The sequence below is a fragment of the Filicampus tigris genome, chromosome 17 (assembly GCF_054856515.1).
Source record: "Filicampus tigris isolate MCC_2025a chromosome 17, RoL_Ftig_1.0, whole genome shotgun sequence".
Taxonomy (NCBI): domain Eukaryota; kingdom Metazoa; phylum Chordata; class Actinopteri; order Syngnathiformes; family Syngnathidae; genus Filicampus; species Filicampus tigris.
The window spans coordinates 16,839,488-16,865,688 of record NC_141233.1 but is presented as its reverse complement, the minus strand read 5'-3'; the positions used below and the strand labels follow the sequence as shown (position 1 = coordinate 16,865,688).

The 26,201-nt window shown below is 47.7% G+C and overlaps 1 protein-coding gene across 2 annotated transcripts in view; it reads right to left on the bottom strand.

Moving 5' to 3' along the window:
- Positions 1-2,892: 2,892 nt before the first annotated feature.
- Positions 2,893-26,201, bottom strand: part of LOC147133777 (uncharacterized) — a 55,881-nt gene continuing 32,572 nt past the window's right edge. For both annotated transcript variants that reach the window (XM_086057493.1, XM_086057492.1), the window contains 3 exons: positions 24,756-24,839; positions 12,418-12,662; positions 2,893-4,083 (listed from right to left, as the gene is read on the bottom strand). In XM_086057493.1, the coding sequence (XP_085913619.1) occupies positions 3,932-4,083; positions 12,418-12,662; positions 24,756-24,839 (481 nt within the window). In that variant the 3' untranslated portion in view covers positions 2,893-3,931. The remainder of the gene's footprint in view (positions 4,084-12,417; positions 12,663-24,755; positions 24,840-26,201) is intronic.

Here is a 26,201-nt window from a genome sequence, read left to right as displayed (position 1 = left end):
TCCTCCTCTCACAAACTAGAACCTCAGTGGGGAATGGGGAAAAAACACGACGACGCGAGTGAAACGGCCTCCACGCACGGTCCGCAGCCGCGCTTATTCGCCGCCGCCGTGACGAAACGCGTGTTTTGAGACATTTTGTTGGGGGTCATCTGCGGCGAGGAAGGAGAAAAGTAGAGCAAGAGAGAGAAGGCAGAAAGTAGCCGCCGCCGCGCACAAGCGGACAAGAAAGGGCCCACAGCACAGTCACACGGACGACTGTGCTGGAGGACATCGGCGCCTCCTTGTCGGTAGACGCGCGCAACTGCAGGCGAGTCGCCGTTTGTACAAGCCCAGTTTACAGACTTGTTATTGAGGTCAAAGCGGGCTGACAGACGTCGTTTGTTATCATCATGCTAGCTAATAATTAAAAGCAGGACGCAGGATTGCCCCAAAACGTCCTGTGTTTGTGAGCAAGTTTGCTTGATGCCTAGAATTAGCTCACATGATTCCCAAAACCGTGGATAGAAAGTAGTGGTACTCCAATCGATCGGCCACGATGGTGATTGGCCGATTTTCGTGGATAAGTACGTGATCGGCATATATACCTAACCTCTGTAAGTAGCTATTTATGATACTGAGATAATATACTCTGAACGGTCAATGCAAACAACGAAGTTGGATCTTTGAGAGACTCTCATGACTCCGCACAGGGATCCGAACGTAAAACACGCACTGACAAAAGTGACAACCCAAAAAGAAATTGTCAGTCGCAGTGGCAACGTAACATGGCTGCCCTCAGGCTTCACGACCAAAACAAGCTGATTTCAGAATGAATAGAAAACGGCCGCGTTAAGGTGTACTGCAAATGTTGATCCTTGGGGTACTTGTAATGGAAATCACGTCACAGACATGCTATTAAGACAGCATGGAATTGTTTTGATTTATTAAATAGTGAAAAATGCATAGCAATGGATGTCTCCTTTATAGAAGATTAATGCATAATAATAATAACATTCCTAGCTCCACTATAGAACCTGTAGTATTCATTCGTCCTGAGCTTGCATTTAGCACTCATCGACTCTAGAGGGAGGCAGAGCACCTCAAGTGAGATACTAGACTCGGCCACTTTTTTTGTCACAATGTTTTTTCCCCCGAGTTTTGAATCCAAAACATTTAATAGTGACTTTTTTAAAAGAGAATACAAGCAAAATACAAACACTTTAGGCAAGGTATGTATCATATTAATTCCCTTGAATATTTAATTATAAATGTTCTTTTGAGACTTTTACTAGTATACTGTACACTCATATACTAGAAGTTCCACCCTTATAGAACTATAATTTTTGGCAGTCAATAATCAGCAAAAACAAGGCTGAGCTGAAACACTTCATGTTTTCATTTTTCTTTCAAATTTGCATGTCAAGTCAAACAAAATAGTATGCCGCCATCTGGTGGTCGACAGTGGAATTACACCCATAATAAACAAGCGGCACAACAAATTAGTTATGAAATGTTCAAAATAAATTGGTGAATTAGCAGGACAGCGAACAATGAAACCAGCAGATGGAGGGGCTCTTTTCATAAACTAATATCTTGAATTGACTTTACAGGGTCTGAAAGTTGGGAGAGTGAGGACTTTGTTTTGCCACATCTGCTGTCGCGGTTGTTATGGAAGCAACTGGACAGGGCAAGTCATCGATGACTACACACAATTATGTGTGTGTGTGCGTGCGTGCGTGCGTGCGTGTCTTCCTGTTGTTTTAGATTCTGCTTCACTCCCCCACCGCCAATGTGTGCCCTTTGACCTCAGCTGAACCCAGCTGTCAGCTGTCCCGCCCCTCGTGGGACCTCGCTCTCTCTCGCTCTCTCTTTCCCCACTTTCACTCATTCCATCGTCTCATTCTCTCATTAGTCTCCACAGAAGGTTGACTAGACATGGCACTTTTTGACAAGTTTGCACGGGAATGCTGAGGTGAGCTCAGAAAGTCCTGAATGGCAGCTAAGACGTAGCAGCACACCTCGACAGCGTGACAAGAGGACCCCTAGTGGCTGTCGGATGAATGTGGGCGCAACCTGATTGGACGCTCAGTAATTGTTACGAGGATATGGAGGGAAATACACAAGAAAAAAGTGCATCCATAAACGATTAATGGACAGTGTTTCATTTTTAAGATTTAATATTAATATATCACACTTCTTATTATTTAATTATTGTTTTTATGATGCAAAAATATAATTAACATTTCTTGCTTATTTTTTAAAAAATAATTATGAGTGGTATAATCATAATAAAAAGTCAAATAAAGGCTTGTTTGGCAATAAGGTACTATGTAAAACATTTGATTGAATATATTAAATGTCAGTAAGCTGTCAAATAATCCTCAACTCACTAATTATGATCATAGATTTCATGTTAGCCTATCTTGCTTCTTTTTATTATCTCATTTTATCTTCCACCGCGGAAATATATTTCTCATCATAACCGGGCCACTTTACAAACAACGCCTTTTGGAACAGCGCTTTTTATTAGAAATCAAAGCACAGCTGGGCTCCCCTTGTGCGAGAAAAGGCGCCAAAGTCGGCCGCCCAAAACGTGAAAAAGTCACGAGCGGCCAAATCTCCACCGGCCGTGTTTTGTTTGCAAAAAGTGGCGACCATCACAACTCATTACCTCGCCTCATATACATAATCCTCATTAATCCTACTCCAAAGTGTGAATGGGAAACGCTTTGAAAAGGAGAATCTGCCTCAACTGCAGCTTGGATGCCTCGGGACACAAATATCTCCGGAGACTATTATTATGAAAGCAGGAAAAAAAAAAAAAGAAGAAAGAAATGTCCTTTGGCTTCTTTGGGTCCTCATAAGGGAAAGCGCCCACAAAAAGGTGTGTAAGGAGTGGGAATGAAAGCGAGAGGAAGTGGCCAGGGGCTTTGCAAGCGTGATTGAAAAAGAGAAAAGGTGAATGAGAGGCGCTGGCGGCTGGTGAAGGGCCAGGACGGGAGACCCCCTCGCTCGAGGGGGCCAAGGGGGTCCCAAATCTTCGCTTAATGAGAAATTCCTGCTGCTTTGGAGGGGCGCAGAGGTCTTCATTTTCTCACTGCGCCCACATTTAGCCGGGTGCCCGGGGTCCTCTTCGGGGAAAAGGAAGAGTCCCCGCCCCCCCACCTGCATTGAACAGGATCGGGGGCCGCCTGCGTACGGGATTATGTATGTCAGTAAAAGATGGATGTAAAATAAGGCAACGGAAACCTTACTTATAAGAACATCTTTCATCTTGGTAAAAAAAAGAAAAATCATAAATCAGATATTTTAAAGCTCTTCTGCTATGTCAATTTTCTTATGCCCGGGATAGTCATGGATGAGTACTGATACCAGGTACCAGGGTCGAAATCTGCCTTTATTTGAAGGTATCGGGTTCTCGTGGAGGCCGCCGATACCAGCCACCAATACTTACGGTAAAAAAATAAATTGGACATGGAGTAAGTCCTCCTTGGCAGTAGTTGGCGCTATACTATGGCAGTTTGGCGCACCGGCGAACCTGCATCATCTGCATCGAAAAGAAAGGCCTTCCTTTGTTCACACTTTTTTCGTTATTTTCTTGAATGAAATTTGATGCACCAAAAGTACGAGCGTCACAGCGACAGGTGTCACCAGCTCGGGTGCTCGAGGGCCCCAAGCAGTTTTTCCAATCTACAAAGCAAGAACTGTAAAAATCGTTTTGGTTTGTTCTTCTTCTTGAAACTGTGATGAATACTTGAAAGCTCCAACGATGCGGTCCAACGTGTACTCGAAGCCGTTCGCGCTGTAAAGATGATGAAGTGGTCCACTTCAAAGGCTCTCCAGTGATGTGTACCTTTTAAAACACTCCAGTGTGTTTTTCTGCTTCCTTGCCGCTCTCGTCGCGCGGGTCAGACGAGGACCGTTGCGGGCGGTGGCAGGGGGGCTTCATTCTTCAAGTGAAAGGGCCGAGTGCGGAGGGGGCCGCCGGGGCGGGTGCGGCCGCCCCGCTCGGACCCACTCGGGGACCGGACGCTCTCGCAGCGGGTCCTCGTCGAAACGGCGGGCGCCCGGGGGTCTCCGGCCGAGGGTCCGCCGCCGCTGGGCCTGCGGACACAAACAAACGCTCATTTGAGCACTTTGACGGCTTCCGGGGAGCAGAAGCGGCGTCCTCCCCCGACGGGACGGGACGCGACTCCTCGGGAAGCCGGCATTCAAGCCGGAGCTGCGGGGAGGCAACCGACCCAAGCTGGCATTTTTGTCTCGCTGAAGGCTTTTGTGCAATTTTCATGTTGACGTTGCATGGACAAGACAAGCCAACGTGGAGCTGCCGTGTCCAAAAATGAATTCAATTTGGATTCACAGATTCAAAGTGTTTTTTTCTTTTTTTGTTCACAGTCTTACATCCAATATAGTCCTTCTGAAACAAATGGGATGTGGGTATTTTAAAAGTGGATCAGAAAGTGGATCAACAGAAAAGGGACTTTTGCGTTTATATTGAAACTAAAATGCTGTTCTTAGGTTTTTGAGACCCAATTCATGGTTTGGTTTTGTCTACTGTTCAACAACCTGTGTTGTGTAAACAGTCTCTTAAAAGTGGTCCAAAAAGTGGACTCGGTGCTTTTTGGGTTCACAATGCATGCACAAGGCAAGTCACCGTGGAAGTGTAGCATCCCAAAATGGATTGAACGTGGATCCCCGCAGTCCACATTTTCTGTCTAATTATGTCTGCTCCCTTTGAAGTGGATCACAAAGTGAATGAACAGAAAAAGGACTGTTTTGACCATTTACATGTAAACGATAGCAGCGTTTTACATTGTGAGCCAGTTTGAAAGTGGATCCACTTCCTGACGCAGCTAAGCAGCCCCAAAACATGAGTCGTTATTGTTGGGGCTGAGCTCATTTCTCTCCAGAACGCCTTGAGAGTCATCAGATTGCATTCGAGCCCTAAATTCCAGTCTTGTCGCTTTCAAATGATTCCTTTTCCTTTCTTTGGAACAGAAGGCTATCTCGTCCATGTGCGTGTCCACATTGAATGGTGGAAGACGGTGACAGAAGGAGGGGGGTCGGTACGTGGTGGGGCTACTTTGCCACACAAAGGCCGAAACCGTGAAACGGTTCCGCTAAAAGCGCGGCGCTGCTCGTCTCATTGAGTTGTCAATCGGCCCGGCGGGTCCGCGCAGTGGCGGACCAATCGGTGGCGGGCGGCGGGCGACAGATGAGGCGGCATATGTGCGCGCAACTTCTGTCCCCGCTCCAGTCTGGGAGTCTTCGGAAAATCCGAAGCTGTCAGGAACAATCCCGACACAAGCAGCTCGGCCCAGAGCCCCCCCGCCCCCCCACCCCCCACCCCCGTCCAAGTTGGCCTCTTCTTTGTGTCTTTGACGTCGGCGGCGTTGTCCCCGCCGATAACTTGACGTCTGTGTCTGTCAGCCGGATGACACGCCGCCAGCGTGGGGTCAACGGGGCCGGCATCCCTTTTCAAAGCTTACGTGTCAATCGGACGGGACAGATGACGGCTCCAGAGCTAAACGGAGGCCCTGGAAGCTTGTTTCCCGATGAGCACTTACGATTTGAATAAAGATTTCCACATCGGTCGAGCCAGTGAGAACTGCCGTGGGCCGGCTCCATTTTTGTCCTTTGGCACGAGAGCGTTGCAAGGTTTTGCGGCTGCAATGTTTCTGCAGAATTTTGGGCATTTGTTTCTTCAGGTTTTTCGGCCTTTGGACGCATCGAATGATTCTGATTTTGATGAGATTTATCGGCAACGGATTTGAGTGGCTTTTATCCACATCCGTCATCATCATGTCCAGTCTCGTTGGGGGCGGGGCCATCGGGCCAGCCCTGGGCACGCATCTTGATACTCCCTCACTCCACTTTCCCTGTCGAACAACACAATAAATAACTCAACACGACGGCAAATGAACACACACAAAAACACAGAAGGAAACGACAGACCAAAATCTGCTTTTCAAAAGTGAACCAAGGTTGAAGAAAGGTTCTTGTTTTTGCTTTTGCCGTGACGTCACTTTGGAGAATATTCCAGCTTTGTCTTTTGGACGGCGTGAAGTAGCGCCGCCTTTGCTTGTTGTTCCTTCCAAATTCCATTGGTAGTTGGCTCGGAGAAATAATGTGCTTCTAACCGCCTCCTAATGAGGCCTCGCGATGTCCAATTTGACCGCGTCCTGCGTTGCCAAATCCGCTTCTTTGCGACCATGTGACACTTCACTTGGGCGAACCGGGTCTGTTAGCTTTAGTACGCAACAAGCCAAGAAGACACGGAGAGCTTATTCCGAGCCTCGAATTAGGATGTTTTGCGGCCCTGTGAAACATCAAACCCACCAGAGTCCAAATGCGCCTTCTGTTTTTCAAGCCGCGCGTCGTGAAAGGACTTATTACTATTTGGTGCGGCGCTGAGGTCTGGCCGCTCCACCGTTAATCACTGTCACGGCCTCACAGTTCTGCCGATGTTGACAAGAGCTTCGGTTGCATTCCCCGGCCAAACACAGCGTGGCCACTTTCGCCTCCTGTGCAAACAAACAAGGATCCGCCTAAAAATACGCAACTCCGCATTTTCCAACCCCAAGGAACAAAGAAAGGCCTCACACGCCGGTGTTGTCGCTGCTTTGCATTTTTTCACTTTTCAACGCGAGCGCCGAGGCGGACTTTGATTCCTTTTCCCCATGATTCAAATCGGTCTTTTGTTAAGCCACACCCCCGAACCGCAACTTGGCCAATCGCATCGCAGAAGTCCAATACTTCCCCGGTAGCGATGTGAAAATTTGTTCAAAATCGGCCGATGATCCGATCAAGCTGTGGGGCAAAGCTAAGTCCGCTTAGCTTAATGCTAACACCCAATGCAAAACGTCATCGACGGGCTAACAAACCTAGCAGTGATGTCCCTGCAGTTACAAACATTTAAGCAACGAATATTGAAAGACAAACTGTAGCAATACGTGTAGACAGACAATGTACCGTGGCGCTTTCAGATATTTAAATAAGAAAAATGATTTGCGGCGTGACTTGTTTTCAATGACAAGTGCGGTCACGGAATGAATTCAACTCACAAATGAGGGCACGGCTGTCCCGTTACCTGAAAATGCTCCCCAAGTGAGGCCTTGCTTCCGATCGGCGAGTGTCGGCAGAGGTCGTCTGTTGGCTCTCCGCCACATGCAAATCGTCCCTCGCGGCTTTTCACCAGCTCCGTCCATCATATTTGACTCCCAAATAATTCGGCCCCATTTTACATTTCAAACAAATGACGTCAGCCATAGGGAGTGCGCTCATATTTAGAAATGTTGTTGAGGTCCATAGCCCGCCCGCATGATGACTACAAGTCCCAGAATGCACTGCGGCTCCTCCTCTGCACTTTTGTTTTCAGCTATGGTGGCCTTTGAGGCTCCAAAAAAAATCATTTTACCTTACAGTGGAGCCCTGCACACACTGATTCACCTATTCAGGTTTTTTTTTTTTTTAATACTTTTAAAAATAAACTTTTGGGTGGCAAATATTTATCCATAGTATATCCCGACTTATTCGAATTAAAATAACAAATTTCAGTGCAACTGTATGGCGGTCAATCATTTGCGGATTTCCACTTTTCACGTATTTGTGTATTGTGCGTTTCTGTTAGATACTGCCCCCGGTGGCCAAGGTGCGCAATTTACAACTCGCACACAATTTCAATACTTAGTGCAATATTCAAAAAGCACTATTTTTCATACTGGAAAAACATGTTTACGTGGGGCTGGAAGGGATTCATGGAATTTCATATTTCACTTTTTACATTGACGAATCCACCATTGTGATTTTAGACACTATGAGGGATCCTGACAGCTCTCTTTGCACTCACTGTGGAACTGCTCCGCCGGGGGATCATTATGGGGGTCCACCTGCCTGCCTGCCTGCCTGCCTGCCTGCCTGCCTGCCTGCCTGCCTGCGGGCTGACCCGTAGCTGTGCGGCGAGACGTCGCTGGCAGCTGGAAGCCTCGCGGTCACCGGGGCCCTCGCCCGCCGCGCTGTCTCATCCCCACGGCGCCGCCAGACAGACGGACGGGAGCCTGAGGTCTGAGGTCGTGTCAATGCAAATATTGGCTGCATGACGCCCAACTCGGCATTGAAAACGACATGAATGCTCTTCTTTTTTTTTTTTTAAGGTATTTGTTGAACATTGCGGTTGCCCTTGTGATGTTACCGCAATATTAGGAACCTCTTTTATCATGACGCCATGCATTCACCGATGGAAGCAGAGATCCAAAAGAAAATAAACCAAAATGTAACCCCAAAAAATAAAAACACGTAAGAATTGATATTCAGTAAGATCCACGTACAATAAAAGACACTTTTCACGGTTACATATAAGAATTAAACTGAATCTGCTGTCTTTATTCGTGTCCTTTTTGTAAAAGAAATGTTTGGGTGTTTGGGTTGGGGGGGCTCCCCGGGAAAGCTGCTTTATCTGCCCGCGAGGGCATGTAAACAAAGCGCAGATGGCGTGTTGACATGCATGCACTGTTCCACTTTGTTTGGCGAAAGACGACGTGGCCGCAGTGGATGGACGGCGATTCGGCCGTTGGACGCACGTCGCCCGCCCGCCCGCCCGCCCGCTTCAGCACGCGCAATCGCGCTTGCCGGCTCGCGCTAATTGTTCGCATGGGCCCACGAAGGATTCCTTTTGAAGCTGGATAAACGTCGACACCTGGATTTGAATTCGATATGGATGGTATGAGCCTCCCATTGGATAATTGGCGCGGCCATTATCGGGATTCATCTGGAAACGAGACTGCTTTGAACTTGAAACGGATAAAAAAAAAAAAAAAGGGCCTTGTTTGGGTCAGACGATTACAAACCAAAGCGTCATGAACGACAGATCGCTAGATAGAGCCGAGTGTTTTTCCTCCATATGGCGTTGCTGTTACTGCGTCTTGTGGAAATGACTTTCGTCAGGCTTCCCATTGGCCAAAACTTCACTTATATAGCTTATACTTCACCGAGTCAAGATAAAGAAACATCTGATCGCTGTCTTTCCTCGCTCCGCCATTGTTGTTTAACGCAGCTTTTGCAGAAATGACTTTTTTCAGACTCGTGATTTGCTCGAAGGTGACCCGACGGTTTCAGGTTCAAAGTCTTTTGAGCCTTTCATTGGCTTAATCGCTGAAAATGTTGCTTGTCCACATAAATGACTTGAATAGCTCACTCGTAGGGGAAAAATAGAGGTTGAGGGCGTTCTGAGAGCCGATTGGTTGACACACAAGAATGAGGAGGGGCGAAAGTGGCCAATCACCAGAGCAACTGATGAACGTGAGCTTGACATTCAACGGCCCCCTAAAGAACACCAACAAAGATGAGCAAAGAATTTTTTTTTTAGTTTGTTATTGGTCTCGCGATTGCTTTGAGAGACGTCGTAATTTGGGTATTTCTCACCCCCCCCCTCCAAATGTCATTTTTAAGAGCGGTTGGCTTTGTGTGTCGTCTTTACAGCCTCGGATTCCTGCACTAGCGTCTCTTGGATGCCGCGCTCTTAAAGGCAGGCGTCCCTTTGTCCCGTTTGTCCTTGAATGCGTCGTGGAGAGCAAAGTAGACGCCGCAACGCCTGCTGTGCATCACACTGCGCGCATTCAGTGCGAGTGGAATCAGTCAAACTCACAAGTCCCAGCTCTTTGCAGTTGCAGGCGCACAACAGCCTCAGACAATCACGTCAATCGAGTTCTTTGAAAATAAAGGAGAATAACTCAAATCCACTTAATTTTTTTGGACTTGTGTTTCAAGCCCAAATTTGAAGTCGGAAGAAAATTGAGCGAGTGCTGTCGAGCAATGAATGATTTAAAACGAATGAATCGCAAAGGTTTGCATAATTGATCGCGATGAATCGTATTTTTCAAGTAAAAGTTTTTGAAAAGCTTGGAATCGATATTTACTTGAGTAAAATCTTGGAATTAATGTGGGAAAAAAAATAAGAGTATATTTCAATTCAAAGTTCTAATAGCGTTCTTTGATCCTTGAATGCAATTCTTTCCCTGTAAAATACAACAGTTGAACGATACACCAAAGACGTGCAACTAATATGGCTGTGCTAAGTGTGCAAATTATCTCGAGCGACTTTTTTAAGTAAAACTATGAAAAAGTCCATCTTTGCAACGGTGACTCTCCTCGAAGTTTGGCTGCACGGTAAGCAGAGGGAAGTAAATAAAACGGAGTTCATTTTTTTTTTTTTTTTTTTAGTGCGCTATGAAATTTAACTTCATCTCCATAGCTAATGCTTTCATTTGGACAGCCCTAATATATACATATACTGTATATATAATATTGGGATTTTTTTTTTCATGGGGCCGGAACAGACTAGTGCCGTTTGCATTCATTTGAATTGAACAAATGGACGGAGGCTAAAAAGTAAACAAAGCAAAAGTGCAGCGCAGGCCGAGTGAGTGCTTTTATGAGAGGAGGGCCCCCGTCGACTCCAGGCCCCCACGCGCCCCGTGCGCCCCGCCCCCGTGTCTGACATGAGTTATCACCCGGGCCCGGCGACATAAATCTGCTCTGACACCAACACACGACCCAACAGGAAATAAGCCAGTCAATAAGTCAGTCATTCGGCGAGGCGACCCGTTTAGCCGGCCAGGCTGACGCTCGCTCGCTCGCCCGCCCGCTCGCTGGCTCGCTGGCTCGCTGGCTCGCCCGCTGCTTTGAAACATGCGCCAATCAACAGGAAAAGTACGGCGGAAGAAAAGAGAAAGCAGACTTTTGCTGTGGCCACAAGTCTGCCCGTCTTCCTGCCTGCCTGCCTGTCTGGCCCGCCCGACCGGGCGACGGCTTCATGGGCCATCTGCCTCAGCAAGCCGTCAGGTGATTACAAGGCGCCCATTGGCGTTCCCCTTCCGAATAATACAGCCTGTGTGCGCGCTCTCTTCTTGCTTTCTCTCGTGAGGATACGCAGAGGGGGCGGTCGGGTGGGGGGGGGTCCGGCAGGAGTGATTAAGATTTTAGGAAGCTGCCTGGCTGCTTCGGGGGGTCAGAGGGTAAAGAGGGTGGGGATTTATTAGGGCTGTAAATTCGAGCCAGACGTCCTTGTGTTGGCCCCGGCCAACTCTCCGTCGCCATTCTTCACGAGTCCGAATCTCCCTTCACGTCGAACACGAGACTGCTTTTATTTCCCATCGATTACTTTGACTTTTACATGAAGTAGCAGCGGACAGTGAGCGGTGACGTCCTCATTGTCCGTCTTATTTCCTCCGCCGCATGAGTTGGTTTTGAAGGAGAGAATGACCTCAAAGGCCATTCTTGTGGCCATTGACTCGTTTGGCAAGCGCTAATGTTAGCCACGCAACGCTAACAGATGACGGATGGATGGTCTGGAATTGGGGAGGCCCTGAAGACAAGGCTCCCATTGAGGGGCTCGAAAAGCAGAGAGCAAATCACGATGGCGTAATTACCGGGTGGCGCATCGATCCATCTCCGTCGCAAACAAGAGAAGGAAAAAAAAAAGCAAACATTTTTCTTGGAGGACGACGAGAGAGCCGCTCGCTGTTTGCAGCCTATTTTCATCCTCACTCGCCGCAGAGGGCGTATTTGTGCGCGCGCGCGCGTGCGTTGGGTGGCGGATTAAAGGGCAGCCAGTGAAACGTGTGTGTGTTTTGCGGTCGCATCGGACCCAACGCGAGACCATTCGGCGGCACCGCGCGCACATCTGAGCTCGGGCAGGGAAATAAACGCTCACTTTGCACAAAGCACCTTGGACAAGCCGACCTCTGTTGACAATAATGTGCTGCTCGCTCGGCTTTTCTTTCTTTCGAAACACCACTCACAAATGGTTTGAGACGTTGGATCAGCCTGATCACGATATAATATGAATGCCATTCTAATCTATAGCAATATGTAGTTTTACCCCTGCCATCCGCCTTAAACACAACGTAGTATTTGTGGGGCAGGGCAATATAATGCAGACACACACAAAGAAGAACTTCACTAATGACTCAGTGTATTGCAATAATAATGTTTCTCTTTTTTCTTTTTTTTACAAAGGATAAAGAATATATGTCTGTCGGTATTGTTATGTCTGTCTACGTGTGTTGCTTCATCGATGGTGTTCAAATATCTGTTGGTTTATGACATTAGCCCATCTATGGCATTTTGCATCGTTTGTTAGCATTGAGCTCAATGGGGGTAACTATGAAAACGCTGCGTGGTTGTTTTAAATCCACATCGTGGAATTGACTTTGTTTTATGTTTGGTTTGACAGTCAGCTTGAACGAGCAAAGAGCTCCAAACGCCGACGGCGAAGCGCATCGCAAAATACTCAAAAGTCGGCTCACTTTTATCTCAAGGCACCGCTGGACACTCATGGTAAATGGACACAAAACGGAGCAGCCTGTGATGACAAAGAAGTTGTTGTGGCGGTGGGGGGGGGGGGGGGGTTGGGGGGTTTCGGGGGGTTTTTCGACTGACCTGAAGATGCAGCGTGTGCCCGCTTGCCTCCGAGAACATTTGAGGAATTCCTGGAGAAGAAAGCGAGCGCCATGGATGGAATGAGGAGCCTCAGAGCGTTCAGGCCTCGTCTCGGCTTGGGTCGGAGGTCACGTCTCGCCAGGATGCCGGGGGTCAAGTTTATTTTTCCTGCCGGGAGGGGGCGGGGACGCCGACAGCCAGGCCCGATGAATGAATGGACACCGGTGGGAGAGGGAAGCGGGATTCTGGACGTGAACGCACACGCATTCTCGTTAGCATCAGGATGCAGCGAAGAGCCTCCACACTCCAGGTTGACCGTCGGGGGGGGGAGCAGGGGGGGCGGCATAACATCCTGCAGGAAGTATATACACACGCTTTCGCCTTTTCTTATGTCATTCTCAGATTTCACTGCATAACATCCTGTGGGAAGTTTGCCGTGTGTGCGCGTGTGTCTGTGTGTGCGCCAGCAAAACTAGCTCACTTTTAATCATTCCAGTTAGGATTTTACAACTGAAAACGTTGGTTTTTCTTCTCTTCATTTAAATGAGAAAAAGGGAAGAGAGTCTACCATAGCAGATTAGTCTGGAAGAATAACAACACATACGAGATGGAATATATCACGTAAGAATTTTTACATTGGAATCAATTACCCCCCCCCCAAAAAAAGCAAATTCTCATGTTCAAATCCATCCATTTTGTGTCGTCCTTCTTAGTGTTGTGGTACAAAAGCAAGGAACGAAGGAAGGGAGCAAACAAGGATGCTGCGGATGGAAGCAAAGTAGGAAAGAAGGATGGAAGACAGAAGGAAGGACGGGAGGAAGGAAGTCACCAAACAAGGCGGCTTCGAACGGAAGGAAAGACAGAAGATGCGAGCAAAGCAAGGATGAAGGAAAGAAGAGAGGAGGGGATGCTGGACAAATAATGTACCTTGCATGAAAGAAAGGACACAAGGAAGGAACCAAGGAAGGATGCATGAAAGGAAAAAAGAGCAATTGGAGGGATGGAGGGAATGGCGAAGGTATGACACCATGTGGCAGAAGATGGACGGACTGATAAGGCGTGCGTGCGCGCGCGTGTAAACCGACACAAAAAAACTTCAGCAGTCCCCGAAGCTATTCCTGTAATCTCACTCTAGTTCCTCCTCCCACCCAATACCCCTCTTCCGTCTTCTTGCCTGCAGGATTTACATCAAAGGTCTGTGCGTTATCAGCATGTGGTGGTGGGGGGGGGGGGGGGGGGACGGACGGGGGGGTCAGACCCCCTCCCGCTTTATCTCTCGCAAGACAAAAGCTATCTCATCAAAAAAAAACAGTCACAAAAGCCTGACTATGTACGCTGGCCAGGCCGGCCGCTTGATTTTCACGGCGGTCACCGACCACAGGGGGCGCCGATGACTCAACGACAGCCGCTTGACTGGGGAAGTCGCGCCAGGAGCAAATGAAATTGGACACAAGCGGACGTCAACACGATGACCGCGACGGGTTTGACATGCAACATTTTTACGAAATTTGATCAAAGCCATTTTTGACTGCATTAAATGAGGACTGGCGATCGTGTAAATGCCGAGGCGAATATCGCCCAAAAACTCAAATGAGAGATGAGGAGGAACTGTGACAAGTTGATGACCATTCAGATTCTGCTTTGGTCCGAGACATGCGAGAAAATGGGCAAAAATGTTGATCGGCGTTGTCCGAAGTCGTTTGCAAATGTCTTACGGGGATGACGGCGGCTGAAAGACATTCATGGCGTTTCCAATCATTTCAACGGGGAAAGATGATTTCAGGTACTACTTTTTTTCAAGGCGCCGTATTTTGACACCTGTACGACAGGTAAGAATGCGACTCCGAAAGAAAACTTTGATGACGGCCAGCCGCATTTTCCGTTTTCGCCGATTTCCGCTTTTGCCAAGAAAAGGCCTCAGCGAAGACAAAGACGGCGTTCCTGGGGTCACAAGACTTCGAGGCCTCGCGCTTCGCTAGCCGCCAAAAGGCTTCACTTCAAAGTGCCCTCGGGCTCGCCTTGCCGACGTCACGTGACCACACCCAGAAAACAGGTGAGCCGTGACGTTCGCAAGCTTTATTCTCAGTCGCAAATCGGGTTGCTTCAAGTCACAAATATGGACAATCAAAACGGTATTCGGACGTCTAGGTTGAGCAGATTTGACGGCTGGGGTCCAATCACAGTGGCCGACAGCCATTTCACAGCTAATTAATGAGCATAATGACTGTGGCTTGTAAAGACGTGGAAATAGTCAGACGAGCACAAAAAGCAAGTCATTATGTCCGGGCAATCCTTTCTTTTTTTTCCCTTCCCTCGCCACGCTCCATCACAAGGCGCTCAATATTTCACCTTTGGACTCGCACGAACGCAACGCCTGGATGCCATCAAGTGTTTGGATTGCATTCCAAGTGGAACGATGCGTTGGAGAAAACTGGAAAAGTCGCAACTATTCCAACGCTTACCCCATGCGTTCCAGTCGATGGGGGGGAGAAAAAAAAATGAAAAGCACTTCAGTAAGAATGCTTTTGCGTTCGAAGCAAGTCGACAGGGCAAAGGCTAACAGCTCAGCTGTGCATTTCCGGTTTTTGTGCTGTACTTCTGTCAGGCCAGGTGAAAACCTCTTACGTCCAAATATGCTCAATTCCGATTTTTTTTTCCACAACTTGATGGTCGCTCCCCGCGCAATCTGGTATTTTTCCACATTATTAACCATTTTGAAGTGTTGAAAATTGCTTGCAAACACCTCTACCAACCCCGTCGGACTGTCTCGGAAGTCTTGTCAAACTTTGCGGGAGCCGTGCAACATCAGGTCGCCTCAAGATGAAAGGTCTCCAATGTTTATGGCCGACTAGCCTGTTTGCTCAAAAGACGCGAAGAAATGGATAGCCGGACTGCTACCACCCTTTCCCGTGTGGTTTGCTGCTCCAGCTTTGCCCGCCATCCCAAAACATTCCCTCATTGAACGATGATAAATTCATGAATGTGAATGCTCACCGTATTTTGACATGTTTCAAATGCGCCTTCAAACATGGCCAGCGCAGTTGACAAGGCTTTTCTGGTGCTAGCATTTGATTTCTCTGGGAGCTGGAAAGGCATCCAAGTGCAAGCGGATCGCAATCTTGGTTGTAATGGTAGCCTGGCGCGCAGATAGCGCTTTAATCACGCAGGCCGGTCTGGATCTGCGTCACGCACGCGCCTGGAATCACTTACTTGGAATCCGCGTAGCAACACGGCGGCGGCGCAAACCGACAACGTGGACGACACGGTTCAGAGCTCAGGCTAAGCGCTAAGTGGGAAAAGGCCAAGATTTGGCCACATTGGCCAGACGCGGGCGCCTCGCTTCGTCTTATCCAACGGATTCAACATTGAGGGCTGTCGACGCAAAAAAAAAAAATCGCTCCACGGGATAATGGTGAGGATCATCTTTTGAAAATGCGCTTAAAGACGTACTGATTATCGGCGAGCCGCTTAAGTAATCTCAAACGGGTCGAACATTCGCGATTGGTGGGCACCTGACTCTTTTCTGACTCGAGTGGGCAACACTTGATCACTCTTAACACACCTCGCACCACAGGATGATCACCATGAAAGAGCTGATAATCAGGCCTTTTTCAACTTTGACCGCAGGGAAGGGAACAAGCTCAATTTTGGCTCGATTGTAGGTATGTGTGTACTCGGCTTGAACAAAAATCACTCTCCACACCACAGGATGATTGTCGGAATAATCTTTTAGAGACATGCTTAAAGTCGTCCTGGTCATCCATATGTGTGTACCCCGATTAAATAATATGGACCAAAATTAACATTCACAATTTGGCAGCAACTGACCGTGGGAAAATCACTCTTTGAACACCACACATAAAGTCACCCCAGTTATCGGTAAGTGTGTACCTTCATCAAATAATACCAAATAGGATAAAAATGTTCGCTTTGTCGGCCTCTGACCGTTTTGCGAGTAGATTGTACAAATACTCTCAACACACTGCACACCGCAGGATAATCGCTTAGGATGATCTTTTAGAGGTACCTGACAATCTCACCGCCGCTGACTTTAATCAGAAGGGAAGGTGTGTGGCTGGGAGGCTTTAGGACCTTGGGGCTGGCAAAGACTCGTGTTTCGCAATTGGTCTGTTTTTTTGGTCCCTACTTGAGTGTTGTTGCAGACTTTGGAATCAGGAGACGCTTTATGAAATCATGTGAGCGCCGTGTCACATGGTGTGGCTTATTCGGGGCATTTTTTTGTTGTTTACGTGTGAGCGCGTGTGAGTAGCGTAACGCGGCTGCAGGTGTTGACACCCCGATGACAGCAAGCAGCGCTGCACTGTTGGAGGCGAAGTCTTTAACTCATTCGCAGACGGACATTTTCAGACCCTCTTTTACGTTTGAAACATTTTGAAAAAAAGTATTAATACATTCCTCGATATTGAATGTCCGGACTGTGAAAAGACAAATAAATTCGTCAATTGGCAGTGAATGAGTTCATTTTTTTCAAAACCAGCGAGGATTTTTTTTTTTTTTTAAACTGCTGTAATTTCTTTATTAGAATGTTTAATTTTGTTTAGAAAACGTTGTCATTTTTATCATGTTTTTTTCCACCAAATTCAAAACTGTCATTTATCAGAAATGAGAATAGTCACACAAATAAAGTATGGTACATTTTTAGGAGAACATTTTTTTTTCTCCACAAAAATGACAGGAAAGGAATCTCCAGTCCAGGCCAGGCCAGGCCAGGCCAGGCCAGGCCAGGCCAGCTCAGCCTCCTCCTCCTCCTCCTTCAAGGCCACACAAGACGCCCGCGCCAATCAAGCCACTTACACCGAGTGCTTTTTCTTTCTTTTTGGGGGCTTGTTCTTGTTGTTTTACAGCCCGAATGGGGAGGAGAAGTCTGCGCTCATTTAGCCAAGGGAGGCCCATAAACGGACAGATTCCGATTAATGGCCTGTTTACAAGCAGTCGGGGGTGTTACGCGGGTTAAACGATGCACTTGAATGTGGCCTTCTTTAGGATTTCTGAGATTTGTTTGTAAATACGGTACATAACACACATTTGAAGATAACTGCTGGCAAAAAACAAACAAAACGGCACTGAATTGGGGACTCCCATTCAGCATTAGATTGCCTTTGGACCACTTCAGTTTTCCAGATTTTTTGACTGTGGCTAAACTGCGGCCGAGCGCCCACGATGTCACAACTTGAGCGCCACGTCCGTGTTTCTCGCTACAACCCTGATTGGCAAGAGCACAACGATCTTGGCTCGCTGCTCATCAAGCACAGCACACTTGCAGCAGTTTTAGTAACGGTCGACCTTCGCTCCAATTTTCGGACCAAACTGGAGCACTGCAACCAATGAAACTGGCCTCATTCATCCCAACGTCGTCATTTATTGAACCATTTTCCCCACACGGCCGAATATTCTCTCACTTCAGTCCGGTTTGCAGCAAAAACAAACGTGAAGGCAAACACTTGTTAGCTTAGCCGGTACAGCGTCTTTGTCCGCAGCTGAAGATGCCTTCTAATTAAGTCAGGGCTGCTGGGGGGCCTTTTTTTTTTGTATGATTATTGTTGTGCAAATCAGGCACAGATGCGGACACCGAGCGGAAAAATCATCCGAGCAGTCTTGACAGCAGACGCCTCTCGGGAGGAGAGCACAGGCGGGAACCCCGCCGAGGGACCTTTGACAATTGCTTTTGAGACGCCGTCAAGGAAATGAATCGAGCTGGACCTGTCATATGCGGAACTGAGATATTTGTGGAAGGGGAGAACACGGACGCAGCGCAAAAGAAGGGAATGGGAGACACACCCGCACAATAAATTCTAGACGGAGAACGAACGAGCAATGGATCCGACCAATCTTCTCCCAAGGGGCCAAGAATTAAATCGCAATTAAAGACATTTGCCATCATCTTTTTCTTATGAAAGGCACAAAGGTCCACATTCTTCAAGTTTTTTTTTCTATTTCATCCAACATTGCCGTACCAAGTGCAGATGTTGCTTTTCAACCGTTTTTTTTTAAGCTAACGTTTCAACGGGCAATAAAAACTAATAGCGGATGAAATCACAATTTGAGTGTTGCGCTACCATCGACTCTTTGACGAAAAATGTCATCGATTGGTCAACATCGAGGAAGGAGATCCCATTTCTGTCAAAATCTCGAGTACTGTAACAAAAAGCCCAAATACTAAGATGTCCAGTATAAAACTCTACCGTGTGGGAACCGCAGCCGCAGCAGCAGCCGCAGCAGCAGCCGCAGCAGCAGCAGCAGCTTGTTTATCAGCTGAACGACATCCTCTAAAAACATTGAGGCATTAGCACCAAAGCCTGTTTTTACTATCCCGCCGAAGCACAATAACATTCCTGCACATATTATTTGATGCCCGGCCAATCTGCATCACTCCCATCTACGCTGAAAACCCCCAAAACAAAACACGTCTTCTCGCATTCCGAGTTGACCGGCTTTGATCGGGCCTTTGTGTGAATACTGACGCTGAAGAAAGACCTGGTCCATGTGGGGAGACTGTGGGATTAAGAGGATCCCTTTGGAGGATGATGGGACGTGAAGAGGGGGGTGGGCTGGGCCGGGGGGGGGGGGGGGGAGGAGTCACTCGCTTGAGATTAACACCTCCGTTTGGTTTTCCCATGCAGCCCCTCAATCCCTTTGGAATGCTGTATTCCCTGCGCCCTCCACTGACGTCTCCCTTTGCCATCACACGTCCCGACATTCCAGACTTTTTAATATGCCTGCTAGACGTGGCGAATCACTCAAACGTCGACCCCAAAAAATGTCAAACAGCCTAAGAAAATTCCGAAGGTTTGTGAAAATAGCCATTGAAGAACTTTGGAAGAAAACCCAAGCGCAACCGGTGGACGAGTCGAGTGAAGTGATCAAATTGGGGAATAAGACAGGACACAAAACACAAAGTGGAATCAACAATGAAAGAGACAAAAGACAAATTGGGGAAGATCAACCCACCAAGAAGTTCAGCAACTTGGTCTTTGCTGAAACCAGATGGGAGTGATTCATTAAGACTGACTGAGGAACCTCAGGAGTGGCTGATGTACTCGGGCCTAAGAAGAAAAGAAAGAATCAAGGAAAATGGAGTTTGGCGCTGACCAGTCAGTCCATCTTCCAACGGGGACCGGAAGAGGTCGCCAATGTGTCGGGAGAACATGATCAGTTCAGATTAAAAAGTGTGCAATTTGGGGCACAATGGTGGAAAAGTGGTTAGCACGTCGACAACGTGGAGGAGGTCAACCCATCGCAAAGTGCGGCAACTCCGTCTTCCCTTGAGCCAGATGGAGAAGATGGCCGAGGAAGGAGCGACGTGGAGCGACCTCATCGGCCACTTCAAGTTCATTTCAGCATGACGTCAAACCTGGTGACAAAAGCCTCAGAGATCTCTTGACGGCACCGCTAGTAAAGTCGCCGGGGTTTTTTCACGCTCGCGAAGACAGTTGGCCAACAGTTTTGATGATCGCAGACCGTTTTGCTTATGGCCAAGACATTTCGAACATGTTCAAAATTTCAGTCAGCAGTGGTCAATCCCTTTTCTGCCACCCGAAATAGTCCTGGTGAAATAGTCAATACGCAGGCTAAAAAAGTACAAGCCAATCAACAAAAATGCAGTTTGGTGCCGACGTGCGTAGGATGGACTTCCCATTTGGGGGAATTTCCAGCACTCGGTCACCACAGCTAGTCGATAATTAAGCCTGTGCGACATTTAGACCGCCATTGTCCTCCAAAGCTGCTCACTTCACATCTAAAGATGGATTGGGACATCACCCGCGGGTGGACAAATGCTCGGCCGCTGGCCCTGAAACTACGAGCTTAAGGTTGAAAGTCCTCATCGTCTAACATCTCATTGTCCCCCCCCCCCAAATCCAGTCCAGCTTTAGAAGAAGTCTGGCAACAATGTGGCCCGTAAGACCCCCCTCCCGGACAAAGAGAGAGATCGCCTCGACTCCCGCTCCTTCAGCCTGATCCTCCACTGTGAGAAGCTCTTAATCAGGGGCCAAACAATGAGGCCCCCAGATCCCTGCTTCTTCTTGACAGGGGCCCTGATCTAATAAGCGGGGCTGGGTTGAGATGGGGGGGGGGGATCTGGTGCCCTGATCCAAGGGATTACTGGGAGCAATCTGGCCAGGAGAAAGCTTGGAATGAGGAACGGAATCGATCAGCATTGTTTGGAGGTGCGAGTCCTTCCCAATGAAGCGCATTCTTCTCTGGTATATGAACAATTCCTAACCTCTGGAGGATTTGGAAGATTTTGTACTTTGGACTGATGGGAGAAATACGTCAATTCCAGGGTAGGCAATGGTAGGAACAGCGAAAGAGTTTGTTTTTAGAAAGCACTATCTACTACAAAAGCAGTTTTGCAAATGGGATTTCAAGTTGGGTCAGGGAAACTGGGCAACACTGGGCATTTAGCGGTTAGCACATTGGCCTCACAGGTTCTGGGTTCAAATCTCGGATCAGGCCTTCCCATGTAAAGCTTGCGTGGTCTCCCTGTGCTTGTGTTCTTTCTCCGGGTATTCTAGAAACTCCAAATTGTTCACAGATGTGAATGTGAGTTTGTCTAAACCGTCTACAAAAATACCGGCCAGCGACCAGTCCAGGGTCTAGTCCAGCTTTCAACCAAAGTCATTTGGGATAGACTCCAGCTCAGGATAACGGCCGGCTGGCCGGCCGGCTGGCTGGCTGGCTGCACGGATGGAAGGAAGGATATCAGGCTGACGTCTCATTGGCCGAGAGGACGGGAAATAGAAGAAGAAAAAGCGCTACGGAGGCCTCCTGCTTCCAGGCAGGCCTCCGGCTCCCCCCTTGGATTTTTCCACCGCCGCCTCTCCATCTTAAAGCCTCCCTTCATCCGCCGAGCTTAGCCACCTCTTAACCCGGCCGCCGACCCCCGAGGCCCCTGCTGATGCCATGCCTTCTGACTTCTTGTGCGCTTCAACCTCATGATTTCTGATCCGTCTCAACCCCCTCCCGGACTACAGAGGGCAGAGGCTGCCGAGGTCTTGGGTGCAGGTTGGATTCGTTGCCAAAATGTAAAGCTTGGACCTAGGATTTAGGATTTGGTTAAAAAACAACCCCCCCCCCAAAAGTAAATTCTGATCCATTGCGGACCAGAGCAACAAAGGGAAGCAAGGACATTGGTCTGAGGGCTGCACTGCTCTCGACATGAACAAGGGGGTGTTTCGGGGGCTGCCGGGCTTCCTTCGGGGAACCAATGGAGAGGGAGGTTCCATTAGTGGAAAGCTTCTGTGACACGCTCCATCTTTGATGTCTTCATCGGCTGCTGAAGGCATGCATGAAGGTCTTAGTGGGGATTTGGCTCACTTTCTCCAAAAGGAAGGACTGTGTGCTCTTACAAAAACCCCAAAATGGATCGGTCACAAACAATGGAAGGAAAGTTGATTTTGGAAATGTTTCAGCCTTTCATTACACTCACAAGATGCGTTCTTTTATGAACTATGACACATTTTGTCAATATGATTTAGTTAATAATTTGGTTCATTTTTAATTTTTGCCAGACTGAGCAAGCATATTATTTGATCTTATACACGTATAGATGGATTTGAGATCTGTTTGTAAAATCTGCAGGCCTGGGTAAGGGTCATCTGACCCCCCCATTTGAAGAATGAAAATTAAACAAATTCAATGAAAGAATGCATGCAGTTATTCCAATTCAGTGGAATGGAATTTTTGTCATTTTTGTACTCCTGTGAAAAATGGCTCCAGTAGTACTGTCCCAAATCGAAAAAAAAAAAAAGAAGCTACGATGAATCACTTGCTGGACGTCAGGAGGAAGAGTCTTTCCACCAAAGTGTTTCCGTCCTCTCTTGCGTGTTTATTGAAGTTGTAATCATGAATAACGCTGCGCATGTGTAACACGTTAACAGGATTTCCTCTGGAACAGTGCGACCGGGCGTCTGCATTCACTCACGGCTCAGCGTTGAGGTTAACCAAACATGTCTGTGTATGGACATCCTGCGCACGTCGCGCCGTGTTTGGAGGGCACTAATCTGCTCCGGTCACGCCCCGCCGCTGCCAACTATCTGGAACAACGCACTCCAGTGGCAATTCATTTGAACTCCGCAGACCCAAAAGTGTCCCAGGGTCTTATTCGGAGCTTTTTGGGGGCCTCAACAGGCCTGGAAATGCACAAATGTTGGCAAGTGCCTGTATACTCATGAAAGTGACTATTTTAGGGGTCTCGAAAGAACAAAACGTAGAAAGTTAGGGGCAAAAAAAATTAGCCCCATTCAAAATCAAAATTGGGTGGACATGTCCATCGTAACAGGACGCAAAAAAACAAAAAAAGACTCATGGACCTATCTCTGAAATTGAACAGGAAGTCAGCCATTTTGGATTGAAGCAGCCATTTTGGACTAATTCCCTCCCTCGCTGTAGTTTGAAAAAAAGATGAGCCCCAGACACTAGTTTCACCAATGGAAACCAAATTGGGCGGATGGTAACAGGATGCATGAAAAAGCCAGAGGGACCCATGGCTGAAATTGAAGGGAGAGTCGGCCATGTTGTTTTTGAGCAGCAAATCAGAAAAACGTGACCAATAAATGCCTTTTCTTGGAACGGGGCTGGTAAGGAGACATTTTATTCAAGTTGAGACTAAGGAGCAGGGCAGCATGGAGCAGAGCGCTCCCCCATCAGTTATGAGAAATAGCACCTGCTTCTGCCAGCGGAGAAGCATCGAGCGCCATTCTCGGGTCGTGTCTTGCGCTCCAGGTTACCAGAGTTCAACTGTGCCACCCGTGCCACCGACTTCAAAGGCGGGCCAAGCAAATCATTAACAAAGTCAGCCAGATTCATTAAAGGCGCCGGGTTCAAACAGGGTTCATCCCTCTGTATGTGATGCGGTGGGGGCGGGGGCGGCGGGGGTCCGGTTGGGGTCGGGGGGTGGAGGATCAGGCCTCCCCTGCTGGATGCGATTAGGGGAAGAAAGGGAGAAGAGGCGAGGGCAAACAGTGCTTCTCCATCATATCCATCATCATGGAAACAGCTGTGCGTGCGTGCGTGCGTGTGTGCGCGTGTGTGCGTGTGAGCGCAAACAGCTTCAAGTTGTACACCAACTGTATGACAATAAAAAAAAAAAACAAAGAAATCAATAATTAACCTTCTCTATCTTTAATTCGCGCTTGCTGACCAAACGTTTCAAGACGACTAAGTGGGGACTCACACACGTTGCTGTCCATAAAAAAAAAAAAAATGTAAGCAAAATAATCAAGTTATCACACTGCTTGCTTACACACACACCTGCCAATATACTAGGCGCACCCTGGATAAGAATAAAGGGATGAAGGCGCCCTCTGATTGAGATTTATAGACTATAATGCCTTTGTTGTCATTGGGAGCGGGGGCGCTTCCAAGGTATTTGGAAATGATCACTTGGGGGGCCAAATTCTTGCCACAATTTGAGAATCCCATTTGGTAATGCCCCTTGCTCGCACGGCCCCCACAGAAATGTCAATGATGACTTTTCCCGCCATCCATGTCAGTGTAAATGCAACCGAATGAGGTCAGCAAGAATCATCCCAAATGGATGCGCTCTGGCTCTGGCTTTTATTTCCACTGGTCTTGGCACAACAGTTTGGCGGTGGGAAATATTTCAATTGTTTCGGGCGGCCACCTTGTCATCGTTTCGCCACGTTCTGCAACCAAAGTCTCTCCACGTTTTTAGCTCTCATCTTGGGACATCTGAGGGGATTGGAAAATGTAGAACATAGCTCGTACTAACTGATGAGCACAATGCAAAAAAAAAAAAAAAAAAAAAATGCAGGCAAACGAACGCGAGCGGGTCTACGCGTCTTTCTGTTCCAAAGCTAGCTTAACCTTCCTGTCTGGACCACTGACACGGCAGATCAACAAATACCGATCACATGATCAAAATCCATCCGAAATAAAGAAAGGCGGATGAAACTTGATTTTCTTTTACTAATAATCACCTTCAAGAAACAAATGTTTGAGTGTGACTTGTTTCTATTTTTAGAAGCAAAATCAAATTTGGGACTGCACCAGTACATCAGCTGACATGTTTTAGAAGCAGTACCCCTGGCAGAGGGGACCCCCAAGCACCCGAGCCTCCCTCCTCCCATGTGACTGATCTCACTTTTGACTCTGCATCACAAAGTGGCAGCTCGGCCCTTTGCCAGGTAATGATTAACGCAAAAATGCAACAATGATCTCGAGCAGCGCCGTCCACCTGTTTGGAGTCGCGATTCATTCACTTTCCTTCCTTGGACTTTTGGGATATGAGACGGGAAGTTGACTACCATGGAGCTTTGATGCTCGACGTGAACACAATCACGTGTTGCAAAGCTTACCCGGGACGCGTGGCCACTTTCGGTGTCTGCCTTGCGGATTTTTGTCCTTCTACGGTTTTCATCACTGATTGATCATTGAATAACCTGAAAAAAAGAAAAAGAAAGTTCAAATGAATATTCCGTCCAAGAAAATACTATCATGTCAATTAATTCATTTACGGTTGATTTATTGTCACTCGACCACCAAAGCATTCGGGTTCCGACTGTCTCAATCATTGTGACTCGCTGGGTACGAACGTTGGATATAATGAGGTCACATCTGAAACAAGCACCTTCCGAAAACAAAACAGCAGTTGTCAACCAACATTTCCATTTGTTTTCAAGCACCAAATCATTTGGCTTTCTATTGCACGCGACATTGCGGCTGACGCCCAATTTGGAACGAGCAACTACAAACTGCAAAATCACTTTTCTGTTTTTGTCAATTTCCATTTTAGCTTGACTTTGGAGTTTTTCAACCATCGAACCATTTGCATGCTTAAAGCAGGAATCGCCACGACCAGATAGGTCTGAACATAAAGTATGATGCAGTTGACGTGAGTAGATGGCTAATAACAAATATAAAACAAGCACCTTCAAAAAAGAAGCAGTTCCATTTTTGTCAATTGAAATTTGAGGCGGTTCAACTACTAAACCTTTGGAATTGTTACTGCGAGTAAACAGCCAAAGTGTGAGCTGGATGATGTCAGGTGAGTAACAAAGAGGAAACATCCTGAGAGTGAAATTAAACCACTTGTTGCTAGATGGAATATTGACCCTTCACCCCCCCCAAAAAAGAGTATTTTGGGGTTGTCTTTGCGTCTCGCAAACAGGGGCCGTGATCGAATCCGATTCCTGCGGCGCCACGTGGCTTTTATCTGATGACATCAGTGATATGGGCCGGTTCCACTCCCGCCGCCCCCGGCTCCAGATAGCAATGATAGCTCAATCCTCGCATACTTATGCTAATGAGGTCGTGGGGTGGGGGGGGGGGGGGGGGGTCAGCAATGGTTGCTGCCTGACAACTGATAACAAATTGAGCGGGAGGGTGGAGGTCGGAGTTGGGGGGTTGATAAGGATTGGGTGAGGTTATGTGGGGAGGGAAAGTGAGGTGGGCTAAAGGTCAGGAAGAATGCACGAGGTGTGGCTGGTCGCTCATTAGTCGGTGTCACAGCGGGGGGGCGCACATGATGGTAACATCAGGTCCCTTTCACATTGAAAGATTTTTCCCTCCCACCCCCCGAACAATGCCGCGTCTTCTTTGAAAAGCATGTCTTTACTGCTTTCCGACATCATTTGCATGCAAATGACGTCATATTTGAAGAGGTCAGACGACCTGTTGCTCGGTTCTGAAAAGCTTTTCGGGGACTAATGTGTTTGTGACCAGCTTTTGGGGGGCCGGCAAACTCACCAATTTTGGCAAGTGCATGCAGGTGAACACGGACACGGCACCTGACACCAAACAGG